The sequence below is a fragment of the Arachis stenosperma genome, chromosome 9 (genome assembly GCF_014773155.1).
Source record: "Arachis stenosperma cultivar V10309 chromosome 9, arast.V10309.gnm1.PFL2, whole genome shotgun sequence".
NCBI classification, from domain to species: Eukaryota; Viridiplantae; Streptophyta; class Magnoliopsida; order Fabales; family Fabaceae; genus Arachis; species Arachis stenosperma.
This window is the reverse complement of record NC_080385.1, coordinates 5,733,466-5,748,948: the sequence shown is the minus strand read 5'-3', so window position 1 is coordinate 5,748,948 and position 15,483 is coordinate 5,733,466. Positions and strand designations below refer to the sequence as shown.

Here is a 15,483-nt window from a genome sequence, read left to right as displayed (position 1 = left end):
AAAATTATATAATTAACATGTCGTACGCAAATCGTTAAACCAAATATTATCATTTCTCCATCTGCATCCAAACCTTCCTCAAAAGGGTTCCTAATTATGCCATGAGAAGTTGCACAGCTCGCATTAGTCTGCTGAATGTCATTTGCCAATGGACAAAATTTTTTATTGTGCCCTTTCATGCGACAAATACCACATCGTTGTGGTTTTCGTTTGACCTTCTTCAACTTGATACATTCTTTGAAATTTCTCTGTATCATCCGACTCTTCTATCATCTCATCAAAGAATACTCTATCTTCTATTTTATCATATACTTCAAGATCTTACTCGACAATTTTATTTGTAACTGGAAAAACATAAAACAAATAATATTCTAATAAATCAAAGTGCAGAGACCACTAACATGAAAATAATAGCACTGTTCTGGTTTTATATATTTTTTTTTAAATTTATTAAATTCTAAAATAAGTAAAATAGAAGAAAGCGTTAAAACTGTAGAAAATAATATTTCTTATGCTATCAAACCCAATATCGATTAAAAAAACAAAAGGAAGAAGAAACATTAATGTCCAAGCAAGAAATATAGACAACTATATGCAAGGAACAGATTTAAATCTATGAAAAAATGAACATAAAACCACAGAGAACCATTAATGTGAAAGGAAGAAGAAATTATGTAATAAAATACAATATTCATACATTAGAGAGAATCTACCGGGATCGCACTTCTCTTGTGCCACCATCTGAACCGTCATTGTTGCCTCCAGTAAAATCTGCGTGCTCCATATGAGCCCTAAGAGGTTTTAGATTTCTGTTGTTTTGTTATTTAGAATACTAATTATTTTATTTAATATTTAAATTAGTCATTAATGTAGTTTTAAATGACACAATAAAGAAGTAGAGATATAATGGTAAATGATCACTATTGAGTTATTCTTGTAATAAAGAAGAGATATAGTATTGATATTGCAATAATAGGCTAAGGATGTTTTTGCAAAAAAAAAAAAATTCAATTGTGTTAGACAAAGATCATGAAGGACCAACGTAAATGCCACCACTCAATAGTACTCTCAAAATAAACTCAGCTTGCACTACTTCTGAAGAGTAAGCCTCTCCTGAACCAAAGAAATGCACAACACTACAATAGAGTTTCATGTTTCAACAAAAAAGTTACTTTACAACCCACTTAAACTGTGAAAAAAAAACCAACAAAAGTAAAGGAATATTCCAGTATTGTTCAAAAATGGTAAAATACATTCACTTATCAGCATAAGTTTTTCTACAACGCAACCAACTGTAAAGCAGTCTTCATTTTGTGCTTGATCTTGTTCTCACCCTCCACTGGCCTCTCTTTCCTCTCCTCTTCTTCCGAACCACTCTACCTTACACTTGTCACCATCTTCTCTTTCCTTTGCTAGACACTCTTCTAACAGCAGCATCGGCCTACTATATTCGGTATCTTTTTTGCCAAAACATTACTACAATCACACACACAACAAAGGACTTGGAGTCTTGGACTTCGTTGGCAATCCATTCGTATCATTGTATATCACCAACCTTACAGCTATACAAAAACTATATATAATTTAATTGGATTTTTGAAAATTTCAACTTTCAATTTAATAAAAAATACTTGTATTGCCAAAAGGTTGATTAAAAGACAAACTTTACTTACATTAATATATTTGGTAAATCAAATTTAGACACTGAGTTTTTGAAAAGCTTCATTAACATATACATGATCTCTTTAGGTATCATTTTGAATATTAACGATTTTTATTTTTCCTACTGTTTGGATGCTTTGAACGAATTGTTACAAATTAGTCTAGCTATCTATAAACCTGCATTGATATCGTTTTGTAGAATCAAACATATGTCCAAAGAAATACAAAAAAAGAACAGGAAAAGAAAAGGAAAGAAGCAAATCAATCATAATTGTAAGATATATGTAATTAAAAGGCTAGTTAATACCATGTCTTATAGTCTTTAAGATTTCTTCATACAAAATCATATATAAAATCATATTCTCTATATATAAATTCATTTTTTCAAAAATGCTAAATAGTATCCTATCATTATGCATCATCTCAAAAGCCAAAAAGATAGTGTCTAAAACAAATGAAAAAAAAACGCTCAAAATATTCACAATTTGGTGGTAAATTCTAATGTTCAACTTAATGGTCTATGTATTTTTGCAAGCGTACTGGTCCATGTATTTTGATATTTAATTTTAATTTTATATTTCAAAAGTTTTATCCTCCATGCTTGTAAATTAGCCACATAGTCAATGTATCTAACAGAAATGATGTACTCTGTATGCCAGACTCTATCATATAATTTACGTTTCATAAATTCATAATCCAAGATTTATGAAAAGATTGTTGTATTCCTACCTAAATTGGTATTTCTCAGTTCCTCTCCCAGGGCGAGCATCTTTGCTACGCCAGCCTGATAATTTGACCGCTTTTTCTGACATAAATGTGCATTCTTGTAGCTTTGAGCTTTGTTTACCGAGAGTGATGGGTAAAGCCAGCAAAAGCAGAGGCCACCAATTTATCAGAAGACAATACATAATAGTTTGATATTTTTTATGAAGCAGATAGCAGTTATAAGCTAATGTCAAAACAAAAGTAACTGCATCCTAGATAATATGCACTAAAGCTATATATTATATCATACTCAAATATTCCCACCGAGAATTAAAATACACTACTATGAAAGCATTTCCTTAGAAATAATACTTTTACCTAGCAATTTTATGTGATAACAGGAAACTTTCATACCTTTTTGTACCTCCTTTGAACATTGCAATCATAGCTAAGCAAAGATGTAACATTTCGATTCTGATCAAAATGAGAAAAGTTTAAAAAAATATACAACAATAATCTAAAGACATATAGGAAAGCCATATAAATAAGATAAAATATTCAATTTATTCAAACAAAAGGATACTGCATTAGTGCATATGAAAGAACCTATCTCTTTAGCACTTTGAGTACTTATTATTAAAAGTTCATATATATACAGACATACTAAATCAATGCTTTTCCATCATATACATAAACAGATAAATATTGTTGGAATAAGTTAGTTTTGAAATTCACAAAAAACTTAAATACAATAATAAAAGAATTATGGAAATAACTGACATTATAAATCCTCTTTCCTCAAGGATTTTTCAGTCCTTTTTAAAACGGACTACTTTTTGACCTTAATCTTAGTTGTCAAATCAGCAACATTCTTATTCTCCTCTAAGAACATCATAACAATCCTTGCCAAGCCTCAGGCTGCTTTTGGTGCTGGAACACTCCGTCCTCTACTTACACTCCCTGCTAAAATTAATTATCCAATCAACTATGAGGGAAAAAAAATAAAAAGAGAAGCAGATTAAACAAAAAAATACATAATTTTTAAAAAATAATTCAACTCTGGGGATCTATTGAAAGGAAATAAATTTTTACTCCTCCCAAGATGTTTTGCCCATATACCATTAAAAATATTAGATATTTTTCTTTCTTATAAAATCTCCAATAGATATAGCAAATTATGCAGTTATGAAAATCTTTTGACGTCAATCATAAGCTTCATAGTTTATAATAAGGAGAAATCAAGGACGTTTTGATTTGATCAAGTAATGACAACAAAAGTGATTAAAAGCAATAAATGCCTAAAACACATAAAAAGCATGCTCAAGACAATATCATAAAATTCTATAACCATTTTATATTTTCCAAAAGGCAAACAATAGAATTCAAGAAAAATATATTAAGCTAATAAATTGAAATAAGAAAAAACTAACAGAACTCATGAACTGCATTCCTCAGTGATACCCATTAAACCCAATGTTGGGTATGAGTAGATCATATTTAATTCAGATTCCGACATGCTAGCATATGTAAGATGAATCTGATCAGAATATTGTTTCTGTATAGCCTTAGCAATTTCTTTATGGTTTTTCTCGTCCTGCTTTTTCTTTTTTTTTAGATGTCAGTGAACATTCCATAAGGAGAAAATTTGCCTATTATATACTTACAACTAAAGCTGAATGAACTCAACGGATTGAACATTCCTAAAAAGAGAAAGTAATAAATATGCCTATTGAACAATAAAAAATATGCCATTGCCTAATTTTTTATTATTGGATACTTTCTTTCTTCAATGTCAATGGTTTATTTTTCATTGTTGAATTACAGACAAATTTTTTAATACACACTAAATGATTGGATTTTGTTTATCTCCTAAAAAGAAAAAGTAATAAATAAAAAGAATAAAAACACGAAATCAGAGAACAACATTACCTCATCTTTGAGCATGTGAATTATTAACAGAACCTGTGCAACAGCAATAACAGAGAGAATAATCTAAGTTAGGCATAGGCATGGTTTTGGCTATAGGCATAGTCAAATCAAATTAACAAAGTTGAGTTAGTAATTCTAAAATCAACAATAACTAATTAAAATAAAATTAAGGCACCAAATTGTACATATGAAAAGGAATATATAGTATACCTAATATTTGCAGCCCATAGTCCACCATGGCGATTTCAGAGCTCGACTGGCAGTAAAAATAAACCAAAATAGTTAGTTGAATTATGTAACTTTTAAAGTATTTCATTACATCCAAGTTTGCAATACTACTATATAGATATAGCAGTCCAGTTCTAAAAACTTTAAAAATAAAAAATTAGATGAAACAGCAAACAGGCCTTGAATCTCTTTTCCATTTCCTGGCAAAATATGTTCATATTCTTAGATCTATAAATATACCTACCAAGGAAATTGACACCACTATCTGCAAAAATATAGTGAGAACACTTCACAGTGGATTAAAATGAAACATTGGCATAAATAGAAGACGGAATTTTTTTAATATAAGAGAAACCTGACCTGCTGATATCCTCCAGGAAAAAAAAAAGGCCTGTGGACTAAGCATTTTGTCTTCTCTACTCTATTTTTAGCATGAAAATTTAAATGGTTTCGTTGAAGTTCCATAACAACAGCCTGAAAACTGTCTAAACCAAATGTATCTGCAGCTTAAAAAATGAACAAAGAGTAAAGCTTGGAAATGATTCCACAATGTCACCAAAAGCCCTAACTAAAGCAAGGTACTTTAGTAAAAAATAATCTATAACATATAAATGAATCACAGCCTCACACACAACATTATATTTGGAGTACTCATATGCACAAATGACACTGCATCTATTCATAAAAATAATCATGGAAAAAGAAAAAAAAACTAAAAAAAAAAATAAGAAAAGACTTGAAACTGAACAAATGGATTCATTCACTACTATTTTTTTCCATAAGAATAAGCCCTAAAACATTGCATCACACATTTATTATTCACTTACCAGCATAATTTTTCTCCAGAACTTGCAATTCATAGTCTTCATTTTGCACTTAATCTTGTTCTCATCCTCCACTGGCTTCTCTTTCCTCTTATCTGTTCTGAACCAACACTCTCCATACCCCGAAGATGAAAGCTTCCAATTGCACGAAATACTTGAAGCTATAGACAAAGAACCACAGAAATCTCCCAAAATAAAAAAAAGAACAAAAAACCACAAACGATGTTGCAATTTATTCCCTCAGCCAGAGAGTAGTAAAGATGGAGCGAGGATGAATCTGAATAACTAAATCTAATATATGATTTGATTAATCAAGAAATCAACGCATTGAACAGGAGGTGATCAAATCAAATACTCACATTGAAGAGTTAAAATGGATCTGTGAGATAGGACCTGATAGGTGTTGTCGAACTTGTAGAATACATTTCTGTCTCCTATTCTCTCTCAATCTCGTCTCCTTATCTGTCACCGCCACCTTCGTCGCCACCCTCTTTTCCTTCTTCTGTCCCCTTTCTTCACCCTCATGTTTTCTTCTCTGTAACATTCTGTCTTTCTCTCTCTTCCTATCGTTCTGTCTTTCTCTCTCCCTCACACTGTGTACCATAATGATTTTGAATTTGAATTTTTTCAAAAATCACCGCCCAATGCTTTTCTTATTCACGGGCTCATGGAGCTGGTGTTTTGTTCTGACATGTGTCACTCAATGAAAGCAACCACTTGTCGAACAACCAACTCACTACTATTCTCCTATTATATATTAATAGAAATAGATTTTTTCAAAAATCACCGCCCAATGCTTTTCTTATTCACGGGCTCATGGAACTGGTGTTTTGTTCTAACATGTGTCACTCAATGAAAGCAACCACTTGTCGAACAACCAACTCACTACTACTCTCCTATTATATATTAAAATAGATAATAGATAGATAATAGATAGATTATAATAATATTTTTATTTTAAATGAATGAGAGAAGTTTGCGAGATTTGTGTAACTAAAAGTAGAATTTAATTATGATGTAATGTGAGAGTAAAATTATTTTACATAATTGATTATTTAGTGTTATTATAATAAGATATTTTACATAATTGATTTTTTCGATAACTGAAATTTAAATTAATTAAAATTTTAAAATAATTTATATTATAATGAAATATTTCGATAAAGATAAAAAATTATTATTATTATTATTATTATTATTATTATTATTATTATTTTTCAACCACTAGTCCACTATAATTAAAATAAGAATTTGTTTAATAATATTATTATTAAGTTCAAAATCTGTCGATATAAATAAATATTGGTACTTTTCGATAAACTTAGTTTTGTTAATGTTTTATTATATATCTTTTATCATTAAGTTACTAATATCATTTATATTAGTAACTCATATATATTTAATCATATATATTATTATTTATGTTTTAATATATCCAATTTTTATAATTATTCCTTTAATATATTTATAATTTGAACCGTTGATTTAACAGTTTCAAAACTTGACACCTAGCCAATAGTTATTCTTAATCATCTAATGTCTTTATTCTTTGAATGGTTCTATTCACAGTGAACAAAAGAAAAAAAAATAAACGTGGCTATATATATATATAATCATGACACATATACTTGTTGGGAATAATACATCATTCCTCCTTGAGAAAATACATTTCACAGAGAAATAAAATAGACACAATCACAACACAAGAATTTAACGTGGAAACTCCAATTATTGAAGAAAAAATCACGGCCGTTGCCAAATGACAACCAGAGAATATCACTATGTGAAAATTATTATAACACATAGACTTCTTTCTCTCTAACACCGGTACCCCAGTACACTCACACTCTCAAAGCAAATATTTAACTACACCTCACAACACTCTCTAATCAAAAGGTATAGAGGAAAAGAAAAATCAAATACAAGCTTTAAGTGTTTCCGACTGGTGCTAAAAATATGGAGAACTTAGCCTCATATTTATAGTCTAGGCCACCCACTCCATTTGCTATCCTAAGCAATGTGGGACTAATTCAACCAAATTCTAACAATCTCCACCTTGATTGAAATAATCACACATCTTCAGTTTTCATAGTCAACACCGACAATTCTTTGCTGCGATTGTCTATACCGACAATCATAGTTCAGAGAACTATCATACTTCACCATGAAAGTATACTCACTTGGAATTAGACCACTCCAAGCATTTCGCGTTGGTACAGATCGAAACCTTGCTGAAAATTCATGGTGCAACTTCTAAATTGGCTTTTCCTGGAAGTTCTTCAGCCATCGACATAACTCCGCCACACATCTTGCATCTCAACGCCAACCAATGCCCGTGTGCAATTGTAGACCCGATTGCCACAACTTATCCTTATCCATGGCAGTGCGGTAATACCATGAAGATACTTCTTGTCTTCTAGAGAACATCATCTTCTCTCATAGAGATAGCAATATTGCAAGTATCAGATTGAGAGCTTTTTTCTAAAACCGCATTACCTGGACAATTTCTCTTTACATGCCCAGGCTTTCCATATTTCCAGCATGTTACACTCCTTCCATGATTTCCTTTTCCATAATTGTCACCTCTAGCTACAAGCGCCAAATCTGATGAAGTGCTACCCTCATTTTTCATTCTTCTTTCTTCAGCAATGAGCTTACTGGCAACTTCTTCAAAATTTAGAGTTTTCTTCCCATACATTAAAACATGTTTGATATACTCATAGAAAGAAGGGAGAGACAATATGAGCCTCAGTGCCTTATCTTCATCATCAATTTTCACTTCAATTGCCTCTAATTCAGAGACAATACCATTAATAGCACTAAGATGGTCGGAGATTCACATTGTGATCCATACATAGATTATGGAACTGCTCCTTCAATAACAACCGATTTGAGATGCCATTTGCCTGATACAACCCTTCGAGTTTATCCCAAAGTTCCTTGGCTGTTTTCATTCCTTGCACATTTGCAAGAACATTCTTAGCCAAACACAGGCGAATAGCACTTGCAGCTCTCAAATCTAGTTCCTCCCATTCTTCATCCTTTATACCAGAGATCTTCTCCTTCAATGCCTTGTGCAAACCTGATTGTATCAACACATCCTTAACTTGTATTTGCCACAAGCCAAAATTGATTCTTCCATCAAATTTCTCTATTTCAAGCTTCACAGCACTTGAATATCCTGACATTGTTGCAACCGTATACTAGAATAGTATAACTCAATTGTAGACTATGTACTAGGAAGGGTTCCCAAGAAAGAGAGGTGGGTCACAATGGATACACTTAAATACCAGGTCTTTCCTTAGCCAGAACCTTTTCAAACTGCACTCTCATAATGTCACACTGCCTTCCAGCAACAACAACAGCAACCAAAGATCAACCTCAAGTTACAGGACAAAATTCTTTTCTGATGTGGAAGGTCAGACTAGGCTGCAACCACAGAGCATACTAAGAATAAATTCCACCGAATTGAAGTTCTGATACCACTTGTTGGGAATAATACATCATTCTCCCTTGAGAAAATACCTTTCACAGAGAAATAAAATAGATACAATCACAACACAAGAATTTAATGTGGAAACTCCAATTACTGGAGAAAAAACCACGGCCGTTGCCAAATGACAACCAGAGAATATCACTTTGTGAAAATTGTTACAACACATAGACTTCTTTCTCTCTAACACCGGTACCCCAATACACTCACACTCTCAAAGCAAATATTTAACTACACCTCACAACACTCTCTAATCAAAAGGTATAGAGGAAAAGAAAAGTCAGATACAAGCTTTAAGTGTTTCTGGCTGGTGCAAAAAATATGGAGAACTTAGCCTCATATTTATAGCCTAGGCCACCCACTCCATTTGCTATCCTAAGCAATGTGGGACTAATTCAACCATATTCTAACAATCTCCACCTTGATTGAAATAGTCACACATCTTCAGCTTCCATAGTCAACACCAACAATTCTTTGCTGTCATTGTCTATACCGACAATCATAGTTCAGAGAACTATCATACTCCACCATGAAAGTATACTCAGTTGGAATTAGACCACTCCAAGCATTTCGCCTTGGTACAGATCGAAACTTTGCTGAAAATTCATGGTGCAACTTCCAAATTGGCTTTTCCTGGAAGTTCTTCAGCCATCGACATAACTCCGCCACACACCTTGCATCTCAACGCCACCAATGCCCGTGTGCAATTGTGGACCCGATTGCCACAACTTATCCTTATCCATGGCAGTGCGGTAATACCATGAGGATACTTCTTATCTTCTAGAGAACATCATCTTCTCTCATAGAGAGAGCAATATTGCAAGTATCAGATTAAGAGCCTTTTTTTGAAACCGTATTACCTGGACAATTTCTCTTTACATGCCCAGGCTTTCCACATTTCCAGCATGTTACACTCCTTCCATGATTTCCTTTTCCATAATTGTCACCTCTAGCTACAAGCGCCAAATATGATGAAGTGCTACCCTCATTTTTCATTCTTCTTTCTTCAGCAATGAGCTTACTGGCAACTTCTTCAAAATTCAGAGTTTCCTTCCCATACATTAAAACATGTTTGATATACTCATAGGAAGAAGGGAGAGACAATATGAGCCTCAGTGCCTTATCTTCATCATCAATTTTCACTCCAATTGCCTCTAATTCAGAGACAATACCATTGATAGAACTAAGATGGTCGAAGATTTTCACATTGTGATCCATGCGTAGATTATGGAACTGCTCCTTCAATAACAACCGATTTGAGATGTCCTTTGCCTGATACAACCCTTCGAGTTTATCCCAAAGTTCCTTGGCTGTTTTCATTCCTTGCACATTTGCAAGAACATTCTTAGCCAAACACAGGCGAATAGCACTTGCAGCTCTCAAATCTAGTTCCTCTCATTCTTCATCCTTCATACCAGAAATTTTCTCCTTCAATGCCTTGTGCAAACCTGATTGTATCAACACATCCTTAACTTGTATTTGCCACAAGCCAAAATTGATTCTTCCATCAAATTTCTCTATTTCAAGCTTCACAGCACTTGAATATCCTGACATTGTTGCAACCGTATACTGGAATAGTATAACTCAACTGTAGACCGTGTACTAGGAAGGGTCCCCAGGAAAGAGAGGTGGGTCACAATGGATACACTTAAATACCAAGTCTTTCCTTAGCCAGAACCTTTTCAAACTGCACTCTCATAGTGTCACACTGCCTTCCATCAACAACAACAGCAACCAAAGATCAACCTCAAGTTACAGGACAAAATTCTTTTCTGATGTGGAAGGTCAGACTAGGCTGCAACCACAGAGCATACTAAGAATAAATTCCACCGAACCGAAGCTCTGATACCACTTGTTGGGAATAATACACCATTCTCCCTTGAGAAAATACCTTTCACAGAGAAATAAAATAGATACAATCACAACACAAGAATTTAACGTGGAAACTCCAATTACTGGAGAAAAAACCACGGCCGTTGCCAAATGACAACCAGAGAATATCACTATGTGAAACTTGTTACAACACATAGACTTCTTTCTCTCTAACACCGACACCCCAGTACACCCACACTCTAAAAGCATATATTTAACTACACCTCACAACACTCTCTAATCAAAAGGTATAAAGGAAAAGAAAAGTCAAATACAAGCTTTAAGTGTTTCTGACTGGTGCAAAAAATATGAAGAACTTAGCCTCATATTTATAGCCTAGGCCACCTACTCCATTTGCTATCCTAAGCAATGTTGGACTAATTCAACCAAATTCTAACAATACCTCCTTTATTTAATAACTACTAACACTTGGTTATGAATCATCATCAATCACCTTTGTTCCTTTAATTTCACCACCGAACTAAGCTTAAGGAAAATAAGAGAAAGAGAAGCCGAGAGAGAGTAATACGTGAGACCATGGAATCGTGAAGCTTTCTTCTACAATTTTTGAGATCCGTAATTCTAATAAAAACTTTAATATGATTAAAGTGTTTGTATTTTCTTTTTCTACACATTGGCGTTACTTTTGTTCGATAAAAGTTGACGGTGACGTAACTCCCCTTCCCCTCAAATTTGGCCAATTAAAATTCTAGGAAACACAGATGATTTCTAATATTTTCTTCTTTAGCAGCTCAATCTAAAAGCTTCTCCGAAATTTCCATTGTTTTGATTTCGTACAGAGTTATGGTTTTGATAATTTCTCACTAGTTAAATTGGTATTGAATAAGTGAATTGATGTTGTAATTGATTGTTGATTGAATTTGACTGATTTATGTTAAATTTTTGTGATATATTAATATTTGTGATAAGTTTGAGGTTCGTGCAAACAGGAATCAAATTATTCTGATGAATTTGGGACTGGAATATTGTTGATGATCAAGTGAAATTAGTGAGACGTGATGATGATATTGAGATTTAATAAGAAATAAATTGATGAATTGATGATATGATTTGAGGATATGAAAATGATTTGATTTTGGAAGTGGTTTGATTTTTAGTTGGTTTGATTTTATAAATGTTTTGATATTAGAAATGGTTTTGATTTATTAGAAACGATTTGAAAAGAATTTGAGAAATGATTTCGTTGGAACCCGAAAAGGGTGGCAAAGTCCAAATTTAGGGGAGATGCTGCCGAAATTTTGTTATAAAATTTAAGACTTTGTTTGAAATGTTATTTAGAAAAAGATTGGATTGAGAAATTGTATTATTTAATTTTTGATTTATTAAGAAAATGGTTATGTTTCGAGTTTAATTCATTTAAGAAAAGTCTATGTATTAATTGTAACGACCCAACTTTCAGTACGTCATGATAGTACCAAAAGTAAAGCATTACCAACCTAATCCATTCTTTATCTATTTAATATTTAGTCTTTACGCGTTAATATATCGACAATTTTACTAAAAGTTAAAATACTTTTTCAACAAGAACAGAATAACGCATGTCCACGTACTTAATATTAATAATACTTTATAATATTACATACAAAACCAATTCCAAACTCTAATTTCATTAACCCTAACCTCTTCTACCCAACTCACACACACGTACCCCCACCTGTTCACTCCTCAGTGAGCCACGCTCACCCTCTCCTCAGTACTCACTCACCCACCGCTATCCCCTACCCTTTTCCTAACACTCACAGCACACAACACACACCATGCACAAAACAAATGAACAAGCACATACACAACCACATACACATAGAGAGAGATCCAAGGGAGCTGTGAGAGGAAGACGATGAGGGAGAAGCTGCTTCCCGTCGCTGCCGTCGACCCACACCTCGTCGCCGCCGTCGAGGGGTCAGCAGAGAGGGAGAACGAACCTGAGAATCAGGGTCGCCACCAAGAAGACGAGGATCGGTGTTTCACGCCACTGTGCCTCCATCATGGCCGATCCGCCATCGCTACTGTGGGGTTGACGTTGCCGTTGCCTTAAGCGGTTTTGCCACGGATGGGCCTGTCATTGTCGCAAATAGAAGAGCTATTCACCAACGTCGTGTCTGCATCGCTGCTGTGTTGCCGCCAACCCTGTTGGATTCCAGCGTGGAGAAGAGAACCGTGTGAGGAAGAGAGGAAGACAGAGCCGTATGAGCCAGCGGAGCCACCGTCCTTGCCGCTACTGCCACGGTCGCCGGTGAGTCGTGCACCGCCATTAGAGCCACCAGCAATACCATCCTTCTTGCATTGGTCTCAATTCTGTAATTCTTGAACATACCATGATTTTACCTTTGTTTTGTTCCAATGTTATTTCTTTGTCAAATTCTTGTTTTAATTTCAATAGTATGTCTCTGTTTTAGCATGGCCATTTTGCTCCACTTGTTTTTCTGTTGGGACTGTCTTGAGTGAGGATCAAGCTAGACTTGTCAAAATTAATGCTTAGCCCCGACATCAGTTCAAAGCGTTGTAGTAACCTCTTGTAGTTACTTATAGTTTCCTCCTCTAGTGGGTAAAATAAAATAGTGTCATCTGTAAATTGGATATGTGACAACTCTATATCATCGCTCCCAACTGGCAACGGAACATAGAAGTAGTACTAATACACTCCATAACCCACTCCCTCCATCTCCATCCAAATTCCATATTTTGCAATTTTAAGTCCAGAAAACTCCACTTGACCCTATCATATGCATTATGAAAATCTAACTTGATAATTGATGCTTTCTTTTTCCTCAGTTTAAGCCAATGCATTGTTTCACAAGCAATCACTGCCCCATTATGTATTTTTTAACCCTTAACAAATGCACTCTAGGTCTCCCCTATTAGTCCTGGCATTACCGACCTCATTCTTCTAACCAATATCTTCGAAATCATCTTGTACAAACTACCAATCATACTAAACGATCGAATGTCTTTGATCTTTTCTGCTCCAACAAACTTCGGTGCTAGCACCACCCATGTAATATTTGCATCAGAAGGCAACCTGGCTGTCTGAAAGAACCCCATCACGGCTATCGTGAATTCTAAACCACTCTCTTCCCAGCATTTCTTTATGAAGTTCATGTTATACTCATTGCTTCTTGGCACCTTAGATGATTTATAATCCCATACTGTCTCTCTAATCTTCTCAACTGACGGCAGCACTTCTAAAGTTTTTGCTTCATCTTCATGAATTCGTTTCACCAAACCATCTTTCAAACCTGCCATAGTCGGCCTCTCCCGATGATACAAGCCCTTATAGAACTCTTGAATGGCAATCTTTATTTTGGCTTGATTCCTTACCAACCTACCATTAATTACCAGAGCATTAATTCTATTGTTCCTTTTTCTCGCTGAAGCTATGCTATGAAAGTATCTAGTATTTTTGTCCATTTTGCTCGCATGTCGAGACTTTGACATCTGTTTCCAGTGTATTTCTTTCCTCTTGTACCCTCCCTCACATCATCTCACTAATGCCTTTCTCCTCGCCTCTATTGTCCCATCATATATCCCGTTACTTACCATATCATCTGACTTCTTTATCTCTTCCTCAAACATATTAATTTTCTTATCGATGTTGCTAAATTTGTCCTTATGTCATCTTTTTAATGGAACCATCAGAGCCTTTAGTTTATCAGTAAACTGTATATTTTCTAAACCTCTCCATTCCTCCTTCACCACCTTTAGAAAATCCTCATGTGTAAACCAAAAGTCTAAACTTCCGAAGGGTCTTGGTCCGCTTCTTCATTTCGTATCTTCCATTATCATTGGACAATGATCTGATAACCCCTTGGTCCACCTTTCAATCGAATATCAGGAAATTCCTCAATCCATTCCAAACTAACTAGAACTCTATCAATACAACTGCATGATCGGCCCCTGAATCATGTAAATTTGCGATCATATAACGGTAGGTCCATCAGCTGCATATCTTGTATCCAATTCCCCAAATCTCTCACAGTCGCTGTCAGGCTAACAACACCTTTTCTTTCCTCCACCTGTATAATCTCATTGAAATTACCCATAAAGCAGAATGGAACCTGACATAACCCAGCTATATAATTCAGTTCTTCCCACATCAGAAGTTTCTCACCTCTTGTATGTGCACCATACACCAAACAAAATGCACAATTGAAAATATTTTTTAAAACAAAACCCTTTCGATACACAACCATCTCTCCCCTTTATAGCAATTACTCATTTTGAACATTATTTCATTCCAAATCAATAATAAATCACCCAATGCCCCTTCAAACCCTACACATTCCCATCCCACAAAATCGTTCCCCCAAATTTGTGCTATGTCAAAGTTCGTCACTACTTGTCTCTTAGTCTCTAAAGAACCTATCATATTTAACTTATGTTTTTTCTTAAGGTCCTTCACCATGCTAGATTTTTCATCACTCCTCAACCCCCTAACATTCCAAAAACTAAAAATCATGATAAATTTTTTTACACATCTTTTTAGAGTTTTTGGGTATACATCGTCTTACTTTCTATTTCTGTTTAGCTATTCTCCTCTTTTGAGCAATTTCTTCATTCTGGGCTTGGAGAATAGTCATGATATCATCTTATTCACTATAAAGTACTGCACCAAATTCCACTGCTAGTTCCCATGTTTTCCTCTTTTCAATCCTCTGTTCCTCCAATTCCAAACTCTGATTATTTCTGGTTCCCAAATTTAAGGCATTTTTGTCTACTTTCCTATACTGTACCCTCTTTTCCATCAACTCT

General features: G+C 34.4%; 1 protein-coding gene across 4 annotated transcripts; it reads right to left on the bottom strand.

The window, feature by feature from the left end:
- Positions 1–1,185: 1,185 nt before the first annotated feature.
- Positions 1,186–6,052, bottom strand: LOC130951793 (uncharacterized). 4 transcript variants are annotated; one of them, XR_009074103.1, is made up of 8 exons: positions 5,708–6,052; positions 5,352–5,509; positions 4,507–5,030; positions 4,297–4,329; positions 3,209–3,327; positions 2,782–2,841; positions 2,392–2,499; positions 1,186–1,573 (listed from the first exon to the last, which is right to left on the bottom strand). XR_009074103.1 is itself a non-coding variant. In XM_057880528.1 (5 exons), the coding sequence occupies exons 1-4, from the start codon at positions 5,950–5,952 to the stop codon at positions 4,298–4,300; spliced, it is 447 nt and encodes a 148-aa protein (XP_057736511.1). In that variant the 5' UTR covers positions 5,953–6,052; the 3' UTR covers positions 3,081–3,327; position 4,297. The 4 variants fall into 4 exon arrangements, 1 of the variants encoding a protein (XP_057736511.1); XR_009074104.1 differs by having other exon boundaries at positions 1,186–1,562; XR_009074105.1 differs by having other exon boundaries at positions 1,186–1,476.
- Positions 6,053–15,483: the final 9,431 nt, after the last annotated feature.